General features: G+C 38.5%; 1 protein-coding gene across 2 annotated transcripts in view; it reads left to right on the plus strand.

Moving 5' to 3' along the window:
- Positions 1–22,041, plus strand: part of PTPRM (protein tyrosine phosphatase receptor type M) — a 768,694-nt gene that overhangs the window by 173,074 nt on the left and 573,579 nt on the right. For both annotated transcript variants that reach the window (XM_055323971.1, XM_055323972.1), the window contains exon 2: positions 17,624–17,746. In XM_055323971.1, the coding sequence (XP_055179946.1) occupies positions 17,624–17,746 (123 nt within the window). The remainder of the gene's footprint in view (positions 1–17,623; positions 17,747–22,041) is intronic.

Below are 22,041 nucleotides of genomic sequence, written 5' to 3' on the forward strand. Positions count from 1 at the left end.
AGAGTAAGAGGCAAGGTAAGAGTTTCAAGACCACTGAATTTTACGCTGAGAGATGGCTCTGATCACAGCCTTTTCAACACAAGCCTTGCCCTCCCGCTGGAGTTTCACTTGGGCAACTTTGTTCCATTTTAGATTCTTTGTCAGGTCCATCTTCATTTCCTCTATTCCTATCAGACCCCTACATTTCCTTGTACTTTTTGACCAAACACCATTGTTTTCTTCCTGCAGGTGGAACAGTAGATGCTCTTCCAGCTCCAATATTAATTTCCTTTCTGACACAGCACTTCTGAGCTGGAGTGCATTATCATTTCTTTTCAATTTTGAAGGGAGATTTGATCTCCTAGCACCCTGCCTCAGTGTCTGTGTTTTCGAGCTTGTACATTGTGGCTGCTTTTCATGTAAGGTCAGATTTCCAACGTAAGTGAAAAAGCAAACAAGCAGTTATTTCTGCATGTCTCTGCATATTGCTGTAAACATGCCTACCTCAGTGTATTGCTTCTCTGAGTGCTCCTGCTTAACATGCTACAGTTTGTAAAGGATCGATTTGTTGGCAGAATTATCGGTAGTTGATTCTGGGAGTGACTTTTCTCTGATATCTACTTAAGGAGATAAATCTCACTTCTCCCTGCCTTCCCTTAATTAACTTGATATTGTTGCCACCAAATCTTTTTTTAATAAGTGTGTAAAGGATCTTCAGTGGCATTAAGATGTCAGTGCTGTTTGAGGATGATATTCAGGGGTGACATCTAACGTGTTCATTTTAGCAAAAGTGCAATTTATTTAAGTAGTAAACATGGGAGGAGCATCCATGGAATAGTCCTTTTCCTGTGACTGTGTATAGCAGTTATTACTGTACAGGAATCCTGCGTCTTAGGGGTTCGGAAACCAAGGATCAGCTTCCCCCTCTGCCATTACCCGCTTCTTTACTATAAGTGAGTCAGATCACTGTCTTGTCTGTACAATGGGGTATCTTTTTTGCCCTCCTTTGTCACCTGGCTGCTGTGGGTGACCTTATGGGATCATGAATGTGGCAGTGCAGTAATCCCATTCCTGCCCACGGTGTACCCTGCCTGGCACTGTCCTGCTCTGGTCTGCCTTTGCAGCCTGATTCAGCCCCCCTTTCTATCATTCATGCTGAGATGAGCCCTGATTCCATGCCTTCTTTAAGTGTGTGTTTCTCCCCTTCTATCTGTGTGTTTCTGCTCTCTGGAATCTCTCTCTCTCTGCCCCCCAACACTTGACCCATCTTTCCCAGCCACATCTAAAATGCCTTCTCCCCTGTGAATTCCCCCCTGTTCTTCCTAACCTGAAATAGCCTTTTATGAATCTCTGGGACCACATGTGCTTCTCATCACAGGGCTGAACTAGAGTTGGTCACACATCTGTCCTATATTGCTTAAGTATGCTGAAATTGAGGATCGGGACCCTGTGTTTTGCCATCTGTTGCCACATTGAGCGGTGCCCTTGTATGGGTCTGGACTTACCATATGGTGACTGGAATGCCTTTGACAAAGCAGGCAAAGCCCCCAGCCTCATTTTCCTTATAATATAACACATTGGAGGATGTCTAATGTCTTTTTGGCATAGCCATTGGAGGGGTGACATGATACATGTTCCTGCGTAGCAGGTAAGACAGGCATCCTTCAGGCTTACTACAAGCAGATAAGGAATAGGCATCCTGGACGGCCAGGCATTCTTTCTGCCGTAAGCCTGGGGAGAATTATGAGCTGATTAAGTCAGAAAGAGACAGGAAACCAGTACATTTTTCATCAATGGATCTTAATGAAAGAGTGAACAATAAATTGCTGGAGGTTGGGTAGGAAGTGGATGGTAAAGGTACACAAGAGTCCAGGACCTGTTGTGCATGGAAGTGGGGGTGATTGTGAGTGGAGCATGCAGGGTGGGTGAAGGTGCTGAGGAAGATACTCTTAGATCAGGTGCAGATGACAGAGGCTGTGCCAGGAGTGGTGAGTGGGTACCAGGGGAGCATCTGTTTCCAAACCAGTTGATACCATGAGAGGAAGGGAAAATGGCCAGAACAGAGGATCTTAACCTGTTTTCAACCAGCAACAGAATGATTGGAAAGTGACCTAAAACTCAAAGCCTCAACCTCACCGCAGCAATTCTGATTCCATTGATCTAGAGCAGGGCTCAAGATCTGTGTTTTAAGAAATTATCCAGTGATTCTGATACAGGTGGTCAGTGAACTGCCCTTTGAGTAAATGTTGAATTGTTCTTAAGAATGTTGTAAACACAAATTATAAAATTTGCACGTATACACATTTGTTCTGGGAGACAGATCACGGATAGCTCTGTTCAGATTCTCAAAAGGATCTATAAACTTCCCAAAGTTTAAGAATCACCGAGGTAAGAGGAAAGTTTATATGCTTTTCTTAAGCTTATACAGAATGGGAACAATGTCACGGTAGGGACACTGGAGATCAGTAACCTTCAAAAAATGTTCTGTGATACAGGGAAAGTTGGTGTTTTCAGGAGCCCTATGTAAACCCTTGAGGGATTGTAAATTGGGATTTATATTTGGGTTCATATCTCAGTGTCTGAAGAAGATATAATGTTTGGTTGAGCCAGTGATTTAACAGTTTATCTGTAATAGGGTTAATTTTTTTTTCTGACCTAATTAATTCTTCTGGTTTCCCCTGGGTTTTATTTTTTAATTTTGAAGTTAGCAGTATATAAAGTTCAGTATAATGAAGGTCTTTATTGAGAAGTATTAGTAATGGTGCCACAGTTTGCTCTCCTGTGGTTAAAGTCATGTCTGCATTTCTATGATAAACATCTTTCTGAAATTTATGGGCCACATGGAAGAAAATTGATATTGATACAACTTGGTTTTTACTCCCAACCCAGGAACTTTTGTGTCAGTCAGGTGAGCTGCTGAAAAGTGGAGCCTGCTCCCTCATTTTTTTCTAAACCAGTGGTAAAGAGAGCATGTTGTTTATCCTGGCAAAATCAGTACCGCAGAAGGGACCCAGGAACTCTGGCGGGGGGGGGGGGGGGCTCTGATCAAAAACATGTTTCCTGGTGAGGGCTGAGGCTGGGCAACCCGCTGCTAACTGTAGCTTGTTCTTAGCTGTGAGGCTTGGGTCTCAGAGTCCACATTTGATCATTGGCTTAAATGTTATAGAAATAAAGTTGGCCTGGGAAGTTTCCTGTAGGCACATTTCTGCCCCCATGAAGGGTCACTGTTTCTTTTTTCTTTTTTGTAAAGATTTTATTTATTTACTCATGATGGAGAGAGAGAGAGAGGCAGAGACACAGGCAGAGGGAGAAGCAGGCTCCATGCAGGGAGCCCGACGTGGGACTTGATCCCGGGTCTCCAGGATCACACCCTGGGCTGAAGGCGGCACTAAACTACTGAGCCACTCAGGCTGCCCCGAAGGGTTACTGTTTCTTAAATCCACTCAATATTATATTGATCCACAAGGTTTATTCTCAATTCATGGAGTACTCAGTGCTAGGTTAGATATTGTTACAGGTTAAATGTCCAGTATGGACAAGGGCCAATGATAAGCTTACTAAAAGAGCATCCCATAAGAAAGAGACATCCAGGCCATATTTAATCAAGCATAAAATCACACACTCAGATGCTTAAAAACAACTATATGGTGACACTTTGATTAATCCCACTGACCACAGCTTCTTTTTTTTTTTTTGACCACAGCTTCTTATAACAAGCTAGCTATATTAAAATATAATAATAAATTAAAAAATAATCCTGAGAAGCAGGTTCTCCATTCTCTTGGCTTTATGTTATAATTCCCAATGAATAGTTTCTGAAGCAAATAGAACTCATCCCAGATATATTATGAAGTCACTGAATTGGGCATTATCTTTTTGTGAACCTGCTCCCCATCAATTTTTCCTGTTTAATGCCCTAAAGTGATCTTTATCAAAATAAGAAATATCTGCAGTGCCTGGGTGGCTCAGCGGTTGGGTGTGTCTGCCTTTGGCTCAGGGCGTGATCCCGGAGTCCTGGGATTGAGTCCTGCATCAGGCTCCTGGCAGGGAGCCTATTTCTCCCTCTGCCTGTGTCTCTGCCTCTCTCTCTCTCTCTCTCTCTCTCAGTCTCTCATGGATAACTAAATAAAATCTTAAAAAAAATAAGAAATATCTGTATCTAACATCTAGTTATTTGTATGTATGGATTGCTTGCATGGCCCTGAATATGGTCTAAATAAATATTTTTAGAGTAGATGTGGTTACAGGACTGGTCATATGCATTCATTTTCATGTAGAGTTTTAGATTTTGAGCCTCTTTCACCTCTTTCTTGTAGTAGAAAATGTAAATGGATTCAGATGCTTTTAGACGTGAGTAAATAGCTACTGAGGAGTGGGGCAGGTTGAGAAGATTTCTACTGAACGTAGATATTCTCAAATCCTTTTGGCAAATAGGATGTGTATCTTTTGGGGGTTGATTCGGAAGGCAGTGATCACCTCAAATCAGTTCCAGCCCACACAGGTTTGAGAATGGTGGGTACCCAGTCCTATGAATTTGTGTCCTCTGCTTTTCCTAGGCCAGGAACCTGGCTGGCCATTGCACAGATGTTCAAAATGTTTTTTCACCTCTTCACCACCTCTGCCTTAACCTTCTCTCTTTAAAGTTGAGCTCCGCTGTCCTTTTTGCTTATGTTATTTGACATTATTCTTCTTAGTTTCTATATTATAATCAGACTCCTCTTTATCAAACACCTGGATACATACTGACAGATTTTAATCTCTGTCATGTTCCCGATAAAGAAACATTGCATTTATGAGAAGAGAGAGAAAAATCATAGAATGTATAATCTTAATATGGAAATCTTACCTTAGAGATCATCTAGACCTGAAGTTGTCAAATATTGTTAAATGTTAGCTTTTTAGGGCACAATTCTTTTATTGCCCATGGAACACCAATATTTAAAATAAACAAATGTTGAACACAAGAGGTTGAAGCAGAGTTTTAGGAAGGCCTGCAGCAGGCTCATTTTTTGCAGCCTAAGGGAGCCTTAGAGTTCTGAGAGTCATACTGAAAGAACAGTGATCTAGTTTATCTAGGCTATTTTGTATAGATGAGACACTGAGGGCCAGAAGGGAAAGGGAGCCAACATTTACCAATTTACTAGACGGAGAGTAAGTGGGGTAGGGAAGTGGATATCGGTTTGGTAGATCAGCAAATAGATAATAGAAAATGTGTGTATATAAACATATATACAAAGTTTAATTCTTATAATGTTCTAGAAGGTAGATGGCTTTACACATGATTATGTGAGGAGAGCTTCTAACTGGATAGGGCTCACGTCTTTTTGATGGTTAATCTACATTCTGTCCACTGTATCTCCATGTTGCCAGCTGGTTGCTTTGCCCAAAGCCACATACAGGGCAGAACTAGGAACCAGACATTCTCCTTCCTGGTCCAGGGCTATTCCCTTAGACTACTTATTCTCTTTAGCCAGTGGCAAAACAATACCTGCTAAAAAGGGAACTAGAATATTGAGTAAATACTCACAAGAAGAAAGACACTTCGATTGTGTTGACCTTGAGAAGGGGTTCATGTTCTTAGTTTCCTATATTTTAGCAACTAATTGTTCACGTAAAATGGCTGGAGGGAAGCTGACTCACAGCCATTTTTATATTATGTGAATATTGTTCTTAGCTTTGAGAATACAGCTTCTTAGTTTAAAAAATTATACAATGAACTATTTTATTTCAAAGTTTACTTTATGGCCTGAGAATTGGGAAGTTTGATATTGATTTCTTATTCACTACTTTTACATTTCATCAAGGTGAATGATATATAACATGTAATCCTTAGCATTCTTTTTATGTTTGAAACATAAAATCCAAACACCCGATTGAGGCATTAAACCAGAGTTCCAGTATGATACACAGAAAATCCGTATGCTTTTTGTTGACTTATGCTGAGGTCTGCCAAATAACAGCCTTATTATGCAGATTCTTAGAATAACAGGCCATGGATATTTTAGATTCTTACATCTAGTTGCTGACTCTCTGGTTTTCTTTTTATCTGGACCATTTAGGGACAGGAGGCCTTCAGGATGAGTTTTGGGTCTTTCACTTGGCTCCTACAGAAGTTTTCCTCTCTTCCCTTTAAAAAACTTCCTTCCCCCCCTACCCAGGTTATCTTCTCTGAGGACAAGGATTTTTTTTTCTTCCATGTATTTCTTCTAACCCCCTCTTCCCTTTCTCCCTTCCTGTGCCTAGCACGTGGGTCTACAGTAGAGAGGAATTGGGCAGACAGGGAAGGAGGGAAGAGAGAGAGAAGGAGATGCCATGAAACAGATAAAAAAGACAAAGAACTCTGGAATCAAAATTTCTTCTGGTATAGTCAGAGTATTGAGTGAATAGAATCTGTCAGTATTTTTTTCCTTCAGTGTTCGTTTCTAATAAAGATAGAACAGTAGATGATTTTTGTGCTTACCTTTGTTATAGAAAACTTCACAAAATTCATTAAATCTAGCAGATATTTAATGGGAAACAGGCAACTCTCTAGGACTGAGGATACAGAGGTGAGGAGAACATTGTTCAGACCCATAGAACTCAGGATGCAGCAGAGAAGACAAACATGTCCACAGTCATTTTGCTGTATGAGGTGATAAGATCATCTAGAAGGCCTGTATATTTTGCAGTGATGGTACATAGGAAGGAGGGATTGATTTTATCTGTGGAAAGGAATCAGAAATGGGTACCCAAGAGAGGTAGCATGTGAACTGGTATTTGAATGGTGCCAGCCAGACTTGGGTGTGCATGCAGGGATGGTGTGTGCAAACATGTGGCATGTGGGCAACACAGTCCTTGGAGTGAATCTACAGATGGTCAGGAATTACTGGAGTGTATTGTTACAGTGAAGTGATAGCAAGAAATGAAAATAAAGAAGATGACAAGATTCAAATCCAAAAAAACCTCCTATGTTACATGATAACACTTGAATATTTTCTCATGGGCACTGAAGGGCCCATGAATTAAGTAGGGAGAGGCCAGTTTTAGCTGGTGTCTTATAAAAGGTCATCTTAGCTGGTCATGTATAGTATATACTGGACAAGGAAGAGTCTAGATGTGAGGGGATAGGTCAAGGTCAGTGGGGACATGAGCTGAAACTCAAGTTGTGTAATGGTTGAGAGTAGCAGGAATGGCAGAAAAAAACATCTGAGAAGGTGTTTGAGGGGTAAAGTGTTGGGAAGAGAGGTGGTTGACTCACAGGGTTTTGGCTTGAGCCTCTGATTTATGATGCTTCAGCCACCATAGGGAGGAACCATGGAGATGTCTGTCACTTTAATTTCATGTTTCGGATAGCATACACCAAACACTGCTGTGGCTTTCTTTGATGCTCATCATCTTGTAACAGTGAGTATGCTTTCACACACCCCACCAAGTTCACCCTGCACCATTTCCCTAGGAGATAGGTAATAAAGAGTACAAAAGAGTCATATCTTCTATAGGACATAAATCCTCAGAGATTTGCCTGAGGTCAGAATTGCTCCAAAAATCCTTTAGGGAACTTCTGAGTTGAAGACCAGTGCACTGTTTCTCAGTAAGCCCAGCAGAGCCACTGCCCGACTGTTGGCACTGGAATAGATGCTGTTTCCTCATTTGAGCACCATATTGGTAGGAGACTTGGATTTCAGATCCATGTTGTATAAAAAAAATGCAAATCTTTGGAAATGAGAATTATACCAAACCCATTGTGGTGTACCCTCTAAGAAAGGCACAATGGATAAAGGAACAGTGACTGATGTGGGATGGGGGCCACCAGTTAGTATTTCTCACTTCCAGCTCATGGGGCCATATTAGTATTAGGCTCTTGAACTAAATGGAAGACTTTTGTATTATAATCCCCCCATTTTCATCATTGAAATCATGTACATTAATTGGTCCTGTAATGTGAGCCTTGCATCTCCCATTTTCACACAGAGAACAAGACACATAGTCTATGACTTGTCCTAAGATAGAATAGGTAGTTGACAGATCCAGGATTTAATGTATCCTGGGTCTCAGATTCCAATTAAATAGAGTCAGTCTTACAAGTTACCAATTTTTGTTTTAGAATAATTACTCGTAATGATAGGAAATTGGAATGAATGTTTTACCAAGAGGATATAGGAAATTATATTTACTTTTTCCTTATAATTTGATTCTATCCAATGAGCATGATGTGTAGAAAAAATGTTCATTGAGGGAAATACATTTAGTTGAGTTTAGGTTAATCAACATCCAGTAAAAATAAACAATTGGCTGCCTGTTTTAAGCTGAATAACATGGCTTGGCTGTACTGCATACTGGTGAATTCAGGAGTTTATTTTATCAGCTTTCCCAGATAATGATTTTGTGCTAATAAAATCATCAAGAGATGGATTTGTAAATCATTCTAAACTGGCAGGAGCGCTACTGGGCATAAAATGAAATTGTGTGTGTGTGTGTGTGTGTGTGTGTGTGTGTGTTTTATTAACTTCCTGGGTTTCTCTGACCAACAACCAGGATCATTTTCTATCTAGGATATCTGCTCTTGTTGAGCAGTTGCACTCTCTTAAGAAAAAATTACAGATGGGGGGGGGGTTCTTAGCATGAAATTAGAGCATGGAATTCAACGCTTTGATCAAGCAATGTTACTCGGTTGCTCTTATTCACCTGAAAGATATTTATGACTAAAAGGAGTTATTTAGAGCAGTGATCTCCAAAAGGCTATCTCCATACCCTTTGAGATGTATAGTACAATCCTTTGGTGCATGAAAGAAAATATTTGAACTTCAATTTATATTTACTTTGTAGTTCACACTTTAAAAGGTCAGGTATGTGTGTGTCTATAATAATCTGCGTTATATAATTTATAAATAAGTAAACGTAGGATGGTTGTGACTTTTTTAAGAAAACTGATGATATCTTCTTAAAAGTGTTTGAAGCCACTGATCTGGAGCACTTTTCTAAAAATGGGTCAATGATTAGATTATTCTGGGAATTTTTTTTTTTTGAAAGCACAGATTCCTGGGGCTGCTCCCAGAAGAGTCTGGTTAAATAGGTCGGTCTGGAACAGTGGTTATCATACATTAGTAAGCACCAGAATCACCTGGAGGTCTGACTAGTTAAAACACAAAACCCCACCCCAGAGTTTCTCATTTAGTAGGGTGGGAGCAAGGGCTTGAGAATTTGCATTTCTAACAAGACCCCAGGTGATGCTACTGGTCCAGGGATCCACTTTGAGAACCACTGCATGAGTGTGGGAGCCAGGACCCAGGCAACTCTGAAGATGAAGTGATAAATTCTCATCTTGATTTGACTATCTTCTCCTCTATACAGTTCTTGGAGATATTGTGTCATCTTGTTTTCCTTTTTTATGGCTGTTGCTATGATAGAGGCAGAAAACTGTTTTTTCATACTGTAGTTTTCAATATTGGTGTGCGCAATAAGAGGGCTAGCGTTAGCTTCAGGTAGACTCGAATTTATAGGGAGTTTATATGAGTGGTTTAATTAAATTCTGTAGCAATTCTATAAGATCCTTATTTGTGAATGGAAAACTGAGGTCCCTAATGATTTGGATGCATCTGTACAATATTTGGAAATAGCAATGACACTCTTACTCGTTGGGAAAAAAGAAGATTTTAAGATCAATAAGAAAAATGCATGGTTGTTGCAGTCAGGCCTTTTTTACAATTAGGAATCAATAGATGGATATAAAATGAAGTATGCAGTAAGTATAATAAGTCATAGAAACTTTAAGAACAAGACAACTCATTTATATAAAATATATCCAATGGCAAATAGCACTTTTTACAATAGAGCATAGCATTAGCCATTTAAATGCCTGTGCAATGTGTAAAAACTGCTTGCTAGATTAAATTATGTAGAAGAACAATTCTATAATGCTTAGTGTCTGATTCACCAACCAACGCCGGGGCACTCAAAGTTTAAGAGGCTTTATATATTTGCATTGTTTGGCAGGCAATTGAACGTACACATCACTGGGATTGATTTATAAGAAGAAATCAGTGGTTTCACTATCTTGGTGTAGGTTTGTTTTTTTTAATGCTTAAAACAATTATGTATATTATAGCTCACTTTCTGTTATAGTTTGAAATGTATTAATTTATAACCATTTATCTGACAGTTTTAATTTGAAATAAGTGGATAAGACCACCTAAGATTACATGTATTTTAGGAAAATAGAACATATAACATTAATTTTTTTGTAGGGTACTTTTGCATTAGTTTGCAATTTGCCCTCTCTGTAAAGAGACCCATTTAATACTTTATGCATTTGGTAAAGGCTGCCTTAAATGAGGTCATTCTGTATTTAGAACAAATGAGAAAAATGTTCCAGAAATCTCCTCAAGGAGTATTGCAGTCTTTTCACAAAATAACTTTAAATGGACTGTAATTATAACAAGAAGAACTTGATTGCTAGAGTATATAAGTCAGTTTAACCTGTTAAGGGCAGAACAATTCAAAATATCTATGTATCTTATAAGTAAGTTTATAAAATTAACATTTGATTGTCTTCCACCGGCTTCTCAGAACCAGTACTTTGAAGAGCTTATTTGCAATGCAATTCATGCAACAGTCATTATATAAATATTACACATTGTTGTTTACTTTATACAGGTGCATTTAGGATAAAAATATACAGACTGGAAAGAGTATGAACTTTGGACTCAGACCTTGGGTGAACTACTAGCCCTACATCTAACTCTGTGGCTTTGGACAAGATATTTGACCACTCCAGACTCCCATTTATAAAAACAGGAGACAGATCCACACAGTAATTGGAAGAGAGAGAGTTTCACTTAAAGAATAATTAACTGTAATAGTGGACTAGAATATAGGAGATTGGCTAGTACAAAGAATTCCTCTAAGAATAAAGGAATAGCATTTAGGAGGAGCAGGCACTGCTCCAGGGAAGAAATAGGGGTCCAAGGAGGAGACCCTTCTAGAGCTGAGACCTAGGGCTCAGTAGATGGCCGGGAAGTCACTGTGGGGCCTTGGAGAAACAGTGTCCTCTAGAGTAGCAGGGGAAGCTGTTCATAGGAAGGATCTTTCTGGGGGGTTCCCCACCACAAAACTGCTCAGGGGGTGTTGGCACTGGGAAGGCTCCTGCATTGTGGGTCAGGAGAAACCTTGTGGGCTGAGGAGCCTTCCAGGGTACCCTGCAAGCCTGTCCTTTCCTTCCACAGTGCCTCTCCAGAACCCTCTATTGTTAGAGCTTACTGTCTTGCCACCTGCAAACAGGAAACATAGTTAGAGGGCTTGGCTACAGTTTTGCAGAGCAAGCAAGGACAAGTGAATTTAGAACTGAGAGGTGATACATTGATACCTGGCATAAAGGATATCAGTGTTTGCCTTTAGGGTTTTTAAAATTAAATAATACATGTAAACATACGCACGGTTTTGTTATGTAACAGACACATAAACAGTGCCAGGTCATGGTTCTCATTCCCAAACCTTAAAGACTACAGGTAGCAACCTTTGAAGGATCCTGAAGTCAGTTTAGTGGATCTGGACTAGGCTTTTCCAAAACCAAATAGAGATGAATAATATCAGTGTATCTCAGTAGAGATTAATTTGGTTTGTAACATGTACATGTTTGTGTGCTGGGTCAACATATGATCCACATGGGTCAGGATGTATATATAGAATTGTTGAATCATTATATTGTACACCTAAAATTAATCATACTGTATGTTAATTACACTTCAACAGTAAATTAAAATAAGGTAAACGCAAATACTACTCTAAATGGTGGGCTTTAACCCTTGTCCATTTGTTTTTGTCTGTTCTCCAGGGCTGATGCTTCAGCAGGACATAGAATAGTTACATGACAGATCTTAAAAGTTTCCCTTTGGGGACAAACTGGACCATCCTCTCCTTTATAGCTTCTGTCTCAATGATGTAATACTATTCATGTATCCACTGAATAGTTCTATGCTACTCCAAAGAACGAAGAGAGATAAATCCCTTCAATATGCAAATGATAATATTTTATTTTCATAAATCAAGAATGACCTTTATAGACAACTAGCCTTGCTATCTAATTACTGCCAAAAAAAAAAGAGTTCAACTTTTCTAAAGCAAGAGCCATAATTTGTGGAGACTTCATTAACATTCAACCATAATAAAAATGAACATGTTCACTGACTTCGTCACATTTATAACTTACTCATCTTGGAATACACCAGGACAGGGATGGCTATTTTGTGGAGCTATATTGAGATTGCTTTCATTGTTCAAGTCGATATTACTTTATGCTTCTTTTAAACATTTCCAGCCAAAATTATTGCAGCCAAATTCTACATAGAATTTGGGGGAATTCATTACCCATTTTTCTAAAAAGCATTTATTGGGTGCCTACAATATATGAGTTCTAGAGAGTACCAAGTTGATTAAGACCAGAGTTATAATGAAAATTACTTTTCAGCAGAATTCCTACTCTATCTATAGGCTTTCGTGCACCTGTTTTTTGTTTGTTTTTTAAGCTCTGCAATTCTTGTGAAAAAAAGGATAAGGCCTGATGCCATTTCATCTGATTCTTTTTTAAAGATTTATTTATTTATTTGAGAGAGTGAGATCATGAGAGGGAGAGAGAATCTCAAGCTGCCATTTCATCTGATTTCTAAAGCATGTGGCTTTATGTTTTAGTCATAACACAGAGTAGTTGCAATTTTTAGTTGGGGAGTAAGTACACAAACTCATGGTAGCCCACTAAGGCTTTGTTGAGAAAAAGAATATTCATAAAGACCATTTTACAGGAGATTAGAGCTTTAGTCCTAGAATGCACTGAGCTCCCATAAAATCAAGTTCACCGAATCAAGTTTGGGGACATACTACCATAACATGTTTCTAACTAGACCCTAAAGCACGTTTTATTCTAGTGGATGCTTTTGAGAACTCTTCGTTAACTTATGTTTTTTTGCTTCTTACTAGGGAGGACAGTTCTCTCTGGAATTAGGATTAGGGGTAGTCAGGTGTCTTTTGGGTTTTCAGCTTGGAAGATACTATCACATAGTGTTAGGAAAATGCGCTCTCAAGACGAGATGGCTGGGTTCCAGTCTCTGCTTCAGTAACTTGCTGCTTTGAGACCTGTGTAAGCTGTATAACCAGCCTTGTGTGCCTCAGTTTCTGTATCTGTGAAATGAGGATCATAGTATCTATCTGATAGGTTTGGTGTGAGGATTAAACAAGCCCTCAATAAAAGAGCCCTTATCACATTTAGCTCCCATTATTAGTTTTCGTAGTAACAGCATGGTCTCATAGATATGTGAACTATGTAATCAGTGATATCTTTCTCTCTGCACTGGTTACCCCAGAGCTTAAAGTGAGCTTTGTGGCTAACTTCCAGTTCATGAGGCTTGTGACATTTTTTTATTACTTGGCAGTGATGGTGGAGTCCTAGGCATATTCCTGGTATAATCTTCTAGTCCTGTTTTTCTGTGCTTTACTTGCCTTGCTTTTGAACCTTTAGCTTTTCTCTGATTTCATTAATTTAATGTTCATGTCATTGTGCTGCTCTGCATGTCCTGGAACAAGCCATGTAGTCATCATTATTGTACAGAAGTCATCATTGTTGTCAGTTACCTGAGTATTTGACACCCATGGACACTTCCTTTTGCATAATACCTCTCTCCTCATCTAGCACATGTTGTGTGTTGTATTCAGAGTTGCTAAGGAGGGGCACCTGAGTGGCTCAGTGGTTGAGTGTCTACCTTTGGTTCAGGGTGTGATCCCAGGGTCCTGGGATCGAGTCCTGCATCGGGCTCCCCGCAGGAAACCTGCTTCTCCCTCTGCCTGTGTGTCTGCCTCTCTCTGTGACTCTCATGAATAAATAAATAAAATCTTTAAAAAATTGGCTAAGGAAAAGTCTTTCCCAAGGTCTGATGAGGGCACATAGGCACACACACACATGCGTGTTAGTGTGTATGTGTGGGCAGGGAGAGAGAGGGAGAAGGAGGGAGAGGAGGCAGCCGAGAGAGAGGAGGGGGTAGTTAGAGCCGGATGAGGGGGGAGAGCAAAAATGTGAATGATGAAGACCATCATCCCATCCAGCTTGCATCACTTTTGCTCCATCTTGTGCATGACTTTTGGTTTAGTACTGATTCCTATCCACAAAAGATAAATAATTTAATTTGATTTGATAGAGGAATATGGTCCAGCCTTGAGCTGTTGGGCATTAGTCCAAACAAGACAACTTGGGGGAAACCGTGGCTATTCTATTGCTGACCACATCCCTGTATATTCCTGTACAAAAGCTGTGTTATTCTGAAAATCAAGAAGGTTTATTTTTGGAAGTGCTTCATTTTACTGCATCTAAGGACTTTGCTTTCTTATCACGTTCTTCATTGGCCCCAAAGCATTTCTAGCAACCCTCTGTTCTTTGCTCCTACATGACTCCATAGAGGAGCCCACAGGAGTGTGTGCCTGCATAAATGCTTATGGCTCTTCACCTTCTTGTGACACACACTTTAAAATTTTTCAATTACATATTCCAACTACTTGCAATGAAATGAACCCATGAGGGTAATTGTAAGTAGGATTTAAGAACTAATAATAACTGATGGTAGTTTAACATGCCTGACACCATGATACACTAACTTAACATTTGCTGTCTAATTGAATCATAAGAAATATTATGTGAGGTATGTGTTACCTCCATTTTATAGGTGGAGAAACCAGGATTCAGAGAGCTGAAGCGATTTGTCTATAGTCAAAAAGCCAGCAGTGGAAGAATGGGGATGTGCCACATGTTTGATCCTGTTCACGTCACCATTGCACAAAGCTGCCTTGAAAACCAAAGTTTAATTTTTCTCTCTTTAATTGGTTATTTTAATTCAGATATACACATCTTAATTTCATCTCATTTTAGCTCAATAAACCACCTTTAGCTATTTTTAGGGTCTCAACTCTCTTGGATAAAGGCCAGCGGTGGCTCTGAAAATTGGTGTGCAAGGGAATATATCTTTGAGCAATAGGAAACTCATAGTCTATCCCATTTTCCAGTGGTTTGATAATCATACATGGGTCCAGAAAGAACCATATCATGCATTTTATGTTTCCTTTCAAGTGATAAAAACAGCTTTATATAATGGGAAATTATATTCTCACACCAGCATTGTATTAGCCTTTGGGGTTTGCTATCCACCATACATGCTTTTTTGCCTTTATATTTGGTTATATCTTCAGTACCAATGGTTGTTTTGTAAACCAGATCTTTAACCACCGTTGAGTTGTTTTGTGGTCGCCTGTAGCTATTTTCACTGTTTAAGATTACACTGCAGGACTTTCATCAAAGTGCTATCTATGTTTCTATCGGGGAGCCCCTTTTCTGTCAAAATTCATGGTTGTTTCTTTCTGTTTGAATATTATTAGTGCTGTTGCTGTTTGAGCCTATTTCTACAGAACTGAAGTTATTTTCTACATCAAAATTAGGGTTTGCAACCGAAGGAAAATATTTCTCATAGATGTTTGCATAGTCTTCTAACATTTCTTACCCCAAATTGGAAAGTTGTTAGCATTATGTGCTTTTAAACAAATCTACTCTGTTTCTGAACTTGTTAAAGCTGAGTAGGAGGGAAGTATAAATTACCAGTTGTTGTCAAGGTGAAATATTGAACTAGTGCTGTATCTTTGTAATGAGTTTCTGTTCTCAGTGGAATGTTTAATTGACCAGTTCTGTTAAAGTGTCACAGAAGACAGTGTCCAGGATCACTAATTTCACCGTCATGCCTGGAGCTAATAGCTAAGACAGAGACAGAAAACTGAGAGAGACCTCCTAAATGGTCTGAAGTCCCTGACTTGGCCCTGTTTAACACTTTTCTATCAGCGATTTGGAGACAGACATAGAATGTATGCTTATCAAATTTGCAGATAATCCAATCTAGGGACTAACATCTGAATGATAAAATCGGGATTCCCAAAGCGCTCAACAGGCTGGAGTAATGCATGGAAAGCAAGGAGATGGGGTTTAGTAAGGACCCATGTACAGCCCTGAGTTCAAATTCAGAAGGTCACTTCCCTTATTGCAAGAGAGGCAGTGGAATGAAAAAGACATATGGGGCTTGAGGCTCACAAAAGCTTGGAATGGACCATCAGTCTCCCATGAAAGAACTTGAGGTCTGAAAAAGTAGCCAGTTGAACTCTAGCTCCAATACTGGCAGCCATTGTTTTGGAAGAGTGGTAATAACCCTGGGACTATCCAGAGAACACCTGCCAGGCCAGTGAAAATCTGAAAACCTTCTAGCAAGAGGAATTGGGGAAAGCAAAGCATGTTTTGTCTGGAGAAGTGAAGACTTAGAACATGACAGCTCTTTTGAAATAATCAGCTTTCCTGTGTGAGAGCAGAGATTTTTTTTGTTTTGTTTTTATTTTTTTACTATTTCTTCATAGGGTAGAGCTAAAATAAATGAGTGTAGATTTGAAGAAGCAGGGTTTGGGCCTTTTTAAAGGGGGAATTGTCTACAAGGTAGGGATGCATTTCTCAATTTTCTGAATGCCTCACCTGTTCAAAGCTGTCTATCTAGAAGGTTGTAGAATTTATGTAAACATTTGGATGGAGGTTGGCCCAGATGTCCTCTAACATCTGTCTTTACCTCTGAGTTTGTACTTGCTATTTTATTTATCTTCTCACTGCCAGGGCATACATTGCAGACATAGTGAAATAACATTCTTATTTTTGTATTTTCTTGACCAGAACCCTTAATTCTCATCATTTGAAAGTAATTATAGTTAATAGTTTTAATTAATATAAGTAATAGCATTATATAATGGATATTAGAATTTTCATAATAATATGGTCAATATAATCAGTCCTTCTTGCGATGTGAAACACTGGTGAAAAGATTTGATATTATAATAATTCAAAGTAAGAGGAGACATTTAAGAGGATGTGGGTGGGACTTAAAATCGTCAGTTTGCCCCAGGGTGCTGAAACAGCTGAATTGCTTTGTAAAACTGCATCTTCTTTTATTCTTTGTTTCTTTAAGTAGCTTTATTTCTAGCACCAGAATTAAGCAGATGTTTACCACATGTTTAGTTTTGAATTTATTCTTGCCTTTAAAAATTGTGTGGACTGTAAGCAAATTTATAATCTCTTTTAAATTTGAGACCTCAAATCTCCAAAGTGTTAAGTGAAACCTGTTTTTATCTTAGATTTAGGATAATTCTTTAAAAAAATATTTTGTACACTATGTTCATGGTCTCTATTGCATTCCCCTTCCCCTGCCCCAACATTGTGCCAGTGTTATGGTGAAAGCATTTCTCTTTTAATTTTTTGGACGCATTATTATGCTTTTCTATTAAAAACATGTTGAATACCTAGGGCAATCCTATTAAAGTTTTGAACACGAGATCACTTTTTCCAAATTCTTGCAAATCTGGAAAATATGAATTATAAATTTGTTTATGTCTACTTTCATTTGGATTCTACAAAGATTGGATTCTTTGGGGGAACAGTATAGTGTGGCAGTATGGCAAGGCATGGTTACTCAGCTTGGTTAGCACTTAGGGTACACTAGGGTCAAATCAAATTTAGTGTAGTATCAAGTAGATTTACAGTTACCTGCCATCATCATAGCTTATTCCTGAGGTCTTTCTGTTGCTTACATTACTTTTCATTCTTACATTTTAGGTGGTTGCCTCTTTGATGAGCCGTATAGCACCTGTGGATATAGTCAAGCTGAAGATGATGACTTCAACTGGGAGCAGGTGAACACCTTGACCAAACCAACTTCTGATCCATGGATGCCATCAGGTTTGCATGTAGTTTTACATTTTCTTTTTCAAATCGAAACTTCATAAGAGTCTGAATCACAGTAAATATTCATTGGGTATTAGCAGGGTGAGTGAGGAGGTTGGTCTTTGAGCACGGCCGTCCAAGGTGATTAACTAGCGAGGACAGTACAATTAAGAGGACTGGTTCCAAAGTACAAAGAATTTACCTTTGTATCTCTTCCTTTAAAGCCTAATTAAAGTTTATTTCCTTTCTCTTTGGGTACACCTGAGCTAGATTAATGGGCATTCCCCAGTTGATCCTTTCCCAAGCAGCAGATACAGGAAATAGATGGATGTCTCTTCTGGCAGATGTGTCTAGTGGATGGAACTCTAGCTGGGAAATCCAAATAACAAAGTCTCCATCAAATGGAAGACCTTGGAAAATAACTTAAACTTTGTCAGCCTCAGGGGCTCACTTGGCACCGAAGATAAAATGGTGATGCACCCATGTGGATACATTTTTTTCTGTAGAAGTGCTCAGTAAATTTTCCAATGAGTGGAAGGCATTTGTTCCATCGAACACCAGCAAGAATTCTACTTCTTTCTTTTTTTCTTTTTCTACTTCTTATTTTGAAGGAAGAGTGGGAAGGTGGTGATGAGCCAATCAATATTAATCACATTGGAACTTGGTCATTTTAAAGGGTCACCACCCCTTTGCAGGTGGTGGCGTTGGACATGGATCTATGAGTTTAGATAGGCTGATTCATGTTACAAAGGGGTGCTGAGTGTGCCCTAGTCAGTATTCAAACTGCAAAACATTATTCTTATTTGGATTTTAGATAAAGTACATTTTTTTGGACTTTTTTTAACCATAAAATTCTTTGTTGATACACCCAGGTGTAGCACTAATTGCATTTCATCAGTCATCTTTTTTTTTGTTTTGTTTTGTTTTTTGTTTTTTCATCAGTCATCTTGTAATGGTAGTTTTTAAGTAGAAAGTAGAGTTTAATGTTGTTCTTCACTAAGTTTTAACAGTTATCATGCCCTGCATGTTCTTGCCCTCTCCTTCCCACATTTAACTCCTTATAACTTCGAAGAAGGGAATGCTGAGCTCCTTATTAGCACTGTGGCTTTGCTGGACTTCAAATGTTTATAACTTTTAGTTATTTCCCCTCAGCTGACATTCTCTTTTTCTGGCTCTCCTTTTCTCTTGTATGTGTGTATGCTTTTGAATATGACTTGTGTTTGAATCAGTGGTACTGTAGTTGTTTTTACAGATTCCAGCTGTTGCTTTCATGCCTACCAGTGAATGGGGAAAGAGAAGAGGAGCATAGCAGAGCTCCTGCTGCAGAGCTGTCCTTCCCCAAATAGGCTTCTCATCCCAAAAGGCCTTTGGGGTGTTGCCTGTTATCTTTTGAGGACCCAGCCTGTGTCCAGAAATGCTGGGGATGGCTTGAGGCCATGATAGCGGGAAGGTGCTCAGATTTAGTCCTGGGGGAGTTCTCCACAAGAGTGCACTCAGCCTTTTCTCATTATCTTGTGATTGTGGGGGATGTGTGGGTGGTTGGGTGTCAGGAGGTCTGGAGGGAGCTGGGGAAAGACTAGCAGTCTGATTCCTCTTTCTTCCAACGACGTCAGTGGGCATGGGTCCAGATGAAATTTCTGAAAATTGGTAGTTGTTCCATCAAACTGAATTTTTGCCATAACACATAGAACTGCCAATAATGGTATTTTTTCCTCCCATTCATTAAACAAACTTTAGCCATTAAAAAAAATTCCTTTGAGCCCTACTATATGCTAATCATCATGCTGATTACTGTGGGGCATGAAATGTTATAAGAAATGAAATCTTTCTCTCTAGGAACTTATGTACTTGGGAAAGAGAGTTACAAAAATATAGTGAACAATCTAAGTCCGATATTATTAAGTGTTGTGTAGACCGGCAGTGTTATAAAAGCAACAGCCCCTATGGTAGTAAGGTTGTGGACTGGTGCTCAGCTGACCTATATGCCTACAGTGAGAAGTTAAATTCTCAATGCGATTTCATTATTTAGGAATAAGGAAATATCATCTTATAAAAACTTTTCATATAGTATCCTACAGTATGGATTTTAAAACAGAGTTTCCAGTGTATATAGACAATATAACCATGAATTGCTTTAAATACTATTTAGTTACAAAGGTTTTCTCCTCTTCCTCCTCCTTTTGCATTAATGTGTGTAACATGATTTATTTGTTACCAAAAACACATTCCAAAGCTGGCCCTCCTCCACCAAAACAGAAACTAGTGTTATGGATTTGTCTGAGTAATTGGGTGGCAAAAGCAGATACAACCAAAGTTTTCTAAAGGCTAATTTCTTTAAACGTTTATTTCATATATTATTGGATTTTTTCTCACATGTATATTTGTATGTGTTCTTTAGTATGTAATGCCTTAGACCTGTGATGCCTTAGACCAAAGATTGGCATATTGTGTCCTACAGGCGAAATCCAGCTGCCAGTTATTGGATGGCTCAAAAATTAAAAATACTTTTTATGTTTTTAAATGGTTGAAAAAAATCTAAATAGTAATATTTTGTGACACATGAAATTCAAATTTCAGCGTCCATAAACAAGATTTTACTGGCATGGAGCTTTGTATATTTTAGTAAATATCATCTGTGACTGGTTTCGAGAGACAATGGCAGAGCTAAGAACCGACACCACAGACACTTGACAGTTCACTAAGCCCAGATCTTTACAGTCTGGTTCTTTATGGAAAAATTTTGCTGACCCTTGTCTTAGACCGTTTTGGCATCAATCTACAATTGTTGGTTTGGATTCAGTTATTGTTATTGCTTCTGTATTCATATAATTATTAATACCCAAGTATTATTTTGTATTTTCAGATGATAGAGTTTCCAAACATTAGGCCATTAAAATCAGTAAGAAAAAAACTTGATGAATAGGGATTTTCTCTTTCTCATAAAGTTGTTTTCTATTAAAAAGTGCTGTGTTGGGACACCTGGGTGGCTCAGTGGTTGAGGGTCTAATTTCAGCCCAGGGTGGATCCTAGGATCCAGGATCGAGTCCTGCATCGGGCTTTCTGCATGGCGCCTGCTTCTCCCTCTGCCTGTGTCTCTGCTCTCTCTCTCTCTCTCTCTCTCTGTCTCTCATGAATAAATAAATAAATCTTTTTAAAAAATTAAAAAATAAAAAGTGCTGTGATTTTCTTTATTGCTTAATAGCATCATCCTTGTTGGACTATAGTGATTCTAATAAGCAAATAATCCATCAAGATGATTTTTAAAATTCTGACAGTGAAAGACTGATATTTTTACTCTAAATTTGCTCTGATTAAAATTTTACTTTTTCTGGGTCCTTTTTTTTTTTTTGAGATTGATGCTTCAGTGTGTTTAAGGTTTGTTTCTCTGTATCTTCCTGTGTGAGGTTATTTTTAGCTATATTTAAAAAATTTAAATATGGTCTGGGCTATTAAATAAGCTGACTTGGTAACTACCTTAAGGCTGGAACACTGGCTGGAGAAATAAAGGTTTAGGGCAAATAAAGACCAAATACCATTTAAATGTTTGTATTTGAAGCTGACATTTATGTTACAGATTATACTTGTGCAGTTAGCTCTGAACTAGTTAGTTTGTTGGTGAAACTGTACCATACATGGTTCCTCTTTATTGGTAAGCATGTAGTTCATTCCTATCAGTTGATCTCCATCAGCAATGGAGAACTTTCTTAGACTTCTGCTTAAAGATTACTACTTTGAGTGCAAGAACCCTTGATTAAGTAACCAAATAATAACCTGGTACATTTTGTTAGCACTGTTGTATTCTATCATTTTCTGTACTGCAGTACGTTGTCTAATTATCAGAGTATGAAGAAGTATTGATTAAAAAGTGTTTTATCTTGTAAAAACACCTGCACAGTTTGACAGTAGTTGATATTTTTATATCTCATTTCATATCATTAAAGGATATTCTTTGTACCTTCATGTTCCAGTTCTGTAAAATGGATATTTAACCAATTCCATATCTGATGTACAAATGCAGCTTTATCTTATACAAAAATTAAAACAATAAACCTATTCATAATATTAAAAATGTAAAGGTAACTTATAACCATAGCCATTTGATAACTCATAATATTGACATTTATTTATACCTGACACTATCCCCTTAAGAAATTGTGCCCTAGCAAAGCTGTAATTATGTGAATTTGGTTCCCGGTGCTAGGAAAACTTAACATGTTTTCTGGGAAGCGTAGCATGTAAGCATGTATAGGATAAAGCTAGGGAAAGCTCCTGTAGCCATCTACACTTAGTTTATATGTTGCAAACTGGGA

Source organism: Nyctereutes procyonoides, unplaced genomic scaffold (genome assembly GCF_905146905.1).
Source record: "Nyctereutes procyonoides isolate TBG_1078 unplaced genomic scaffold, NYPRO_anot_genome, whole genome shotgun sequence".
Lineage (NCBI taxonomy): Eukaryota > Metazoa > Chordata > Mammalia > Carnivora > Canidae > Nyctereutes > Nyctereutes procyonoides.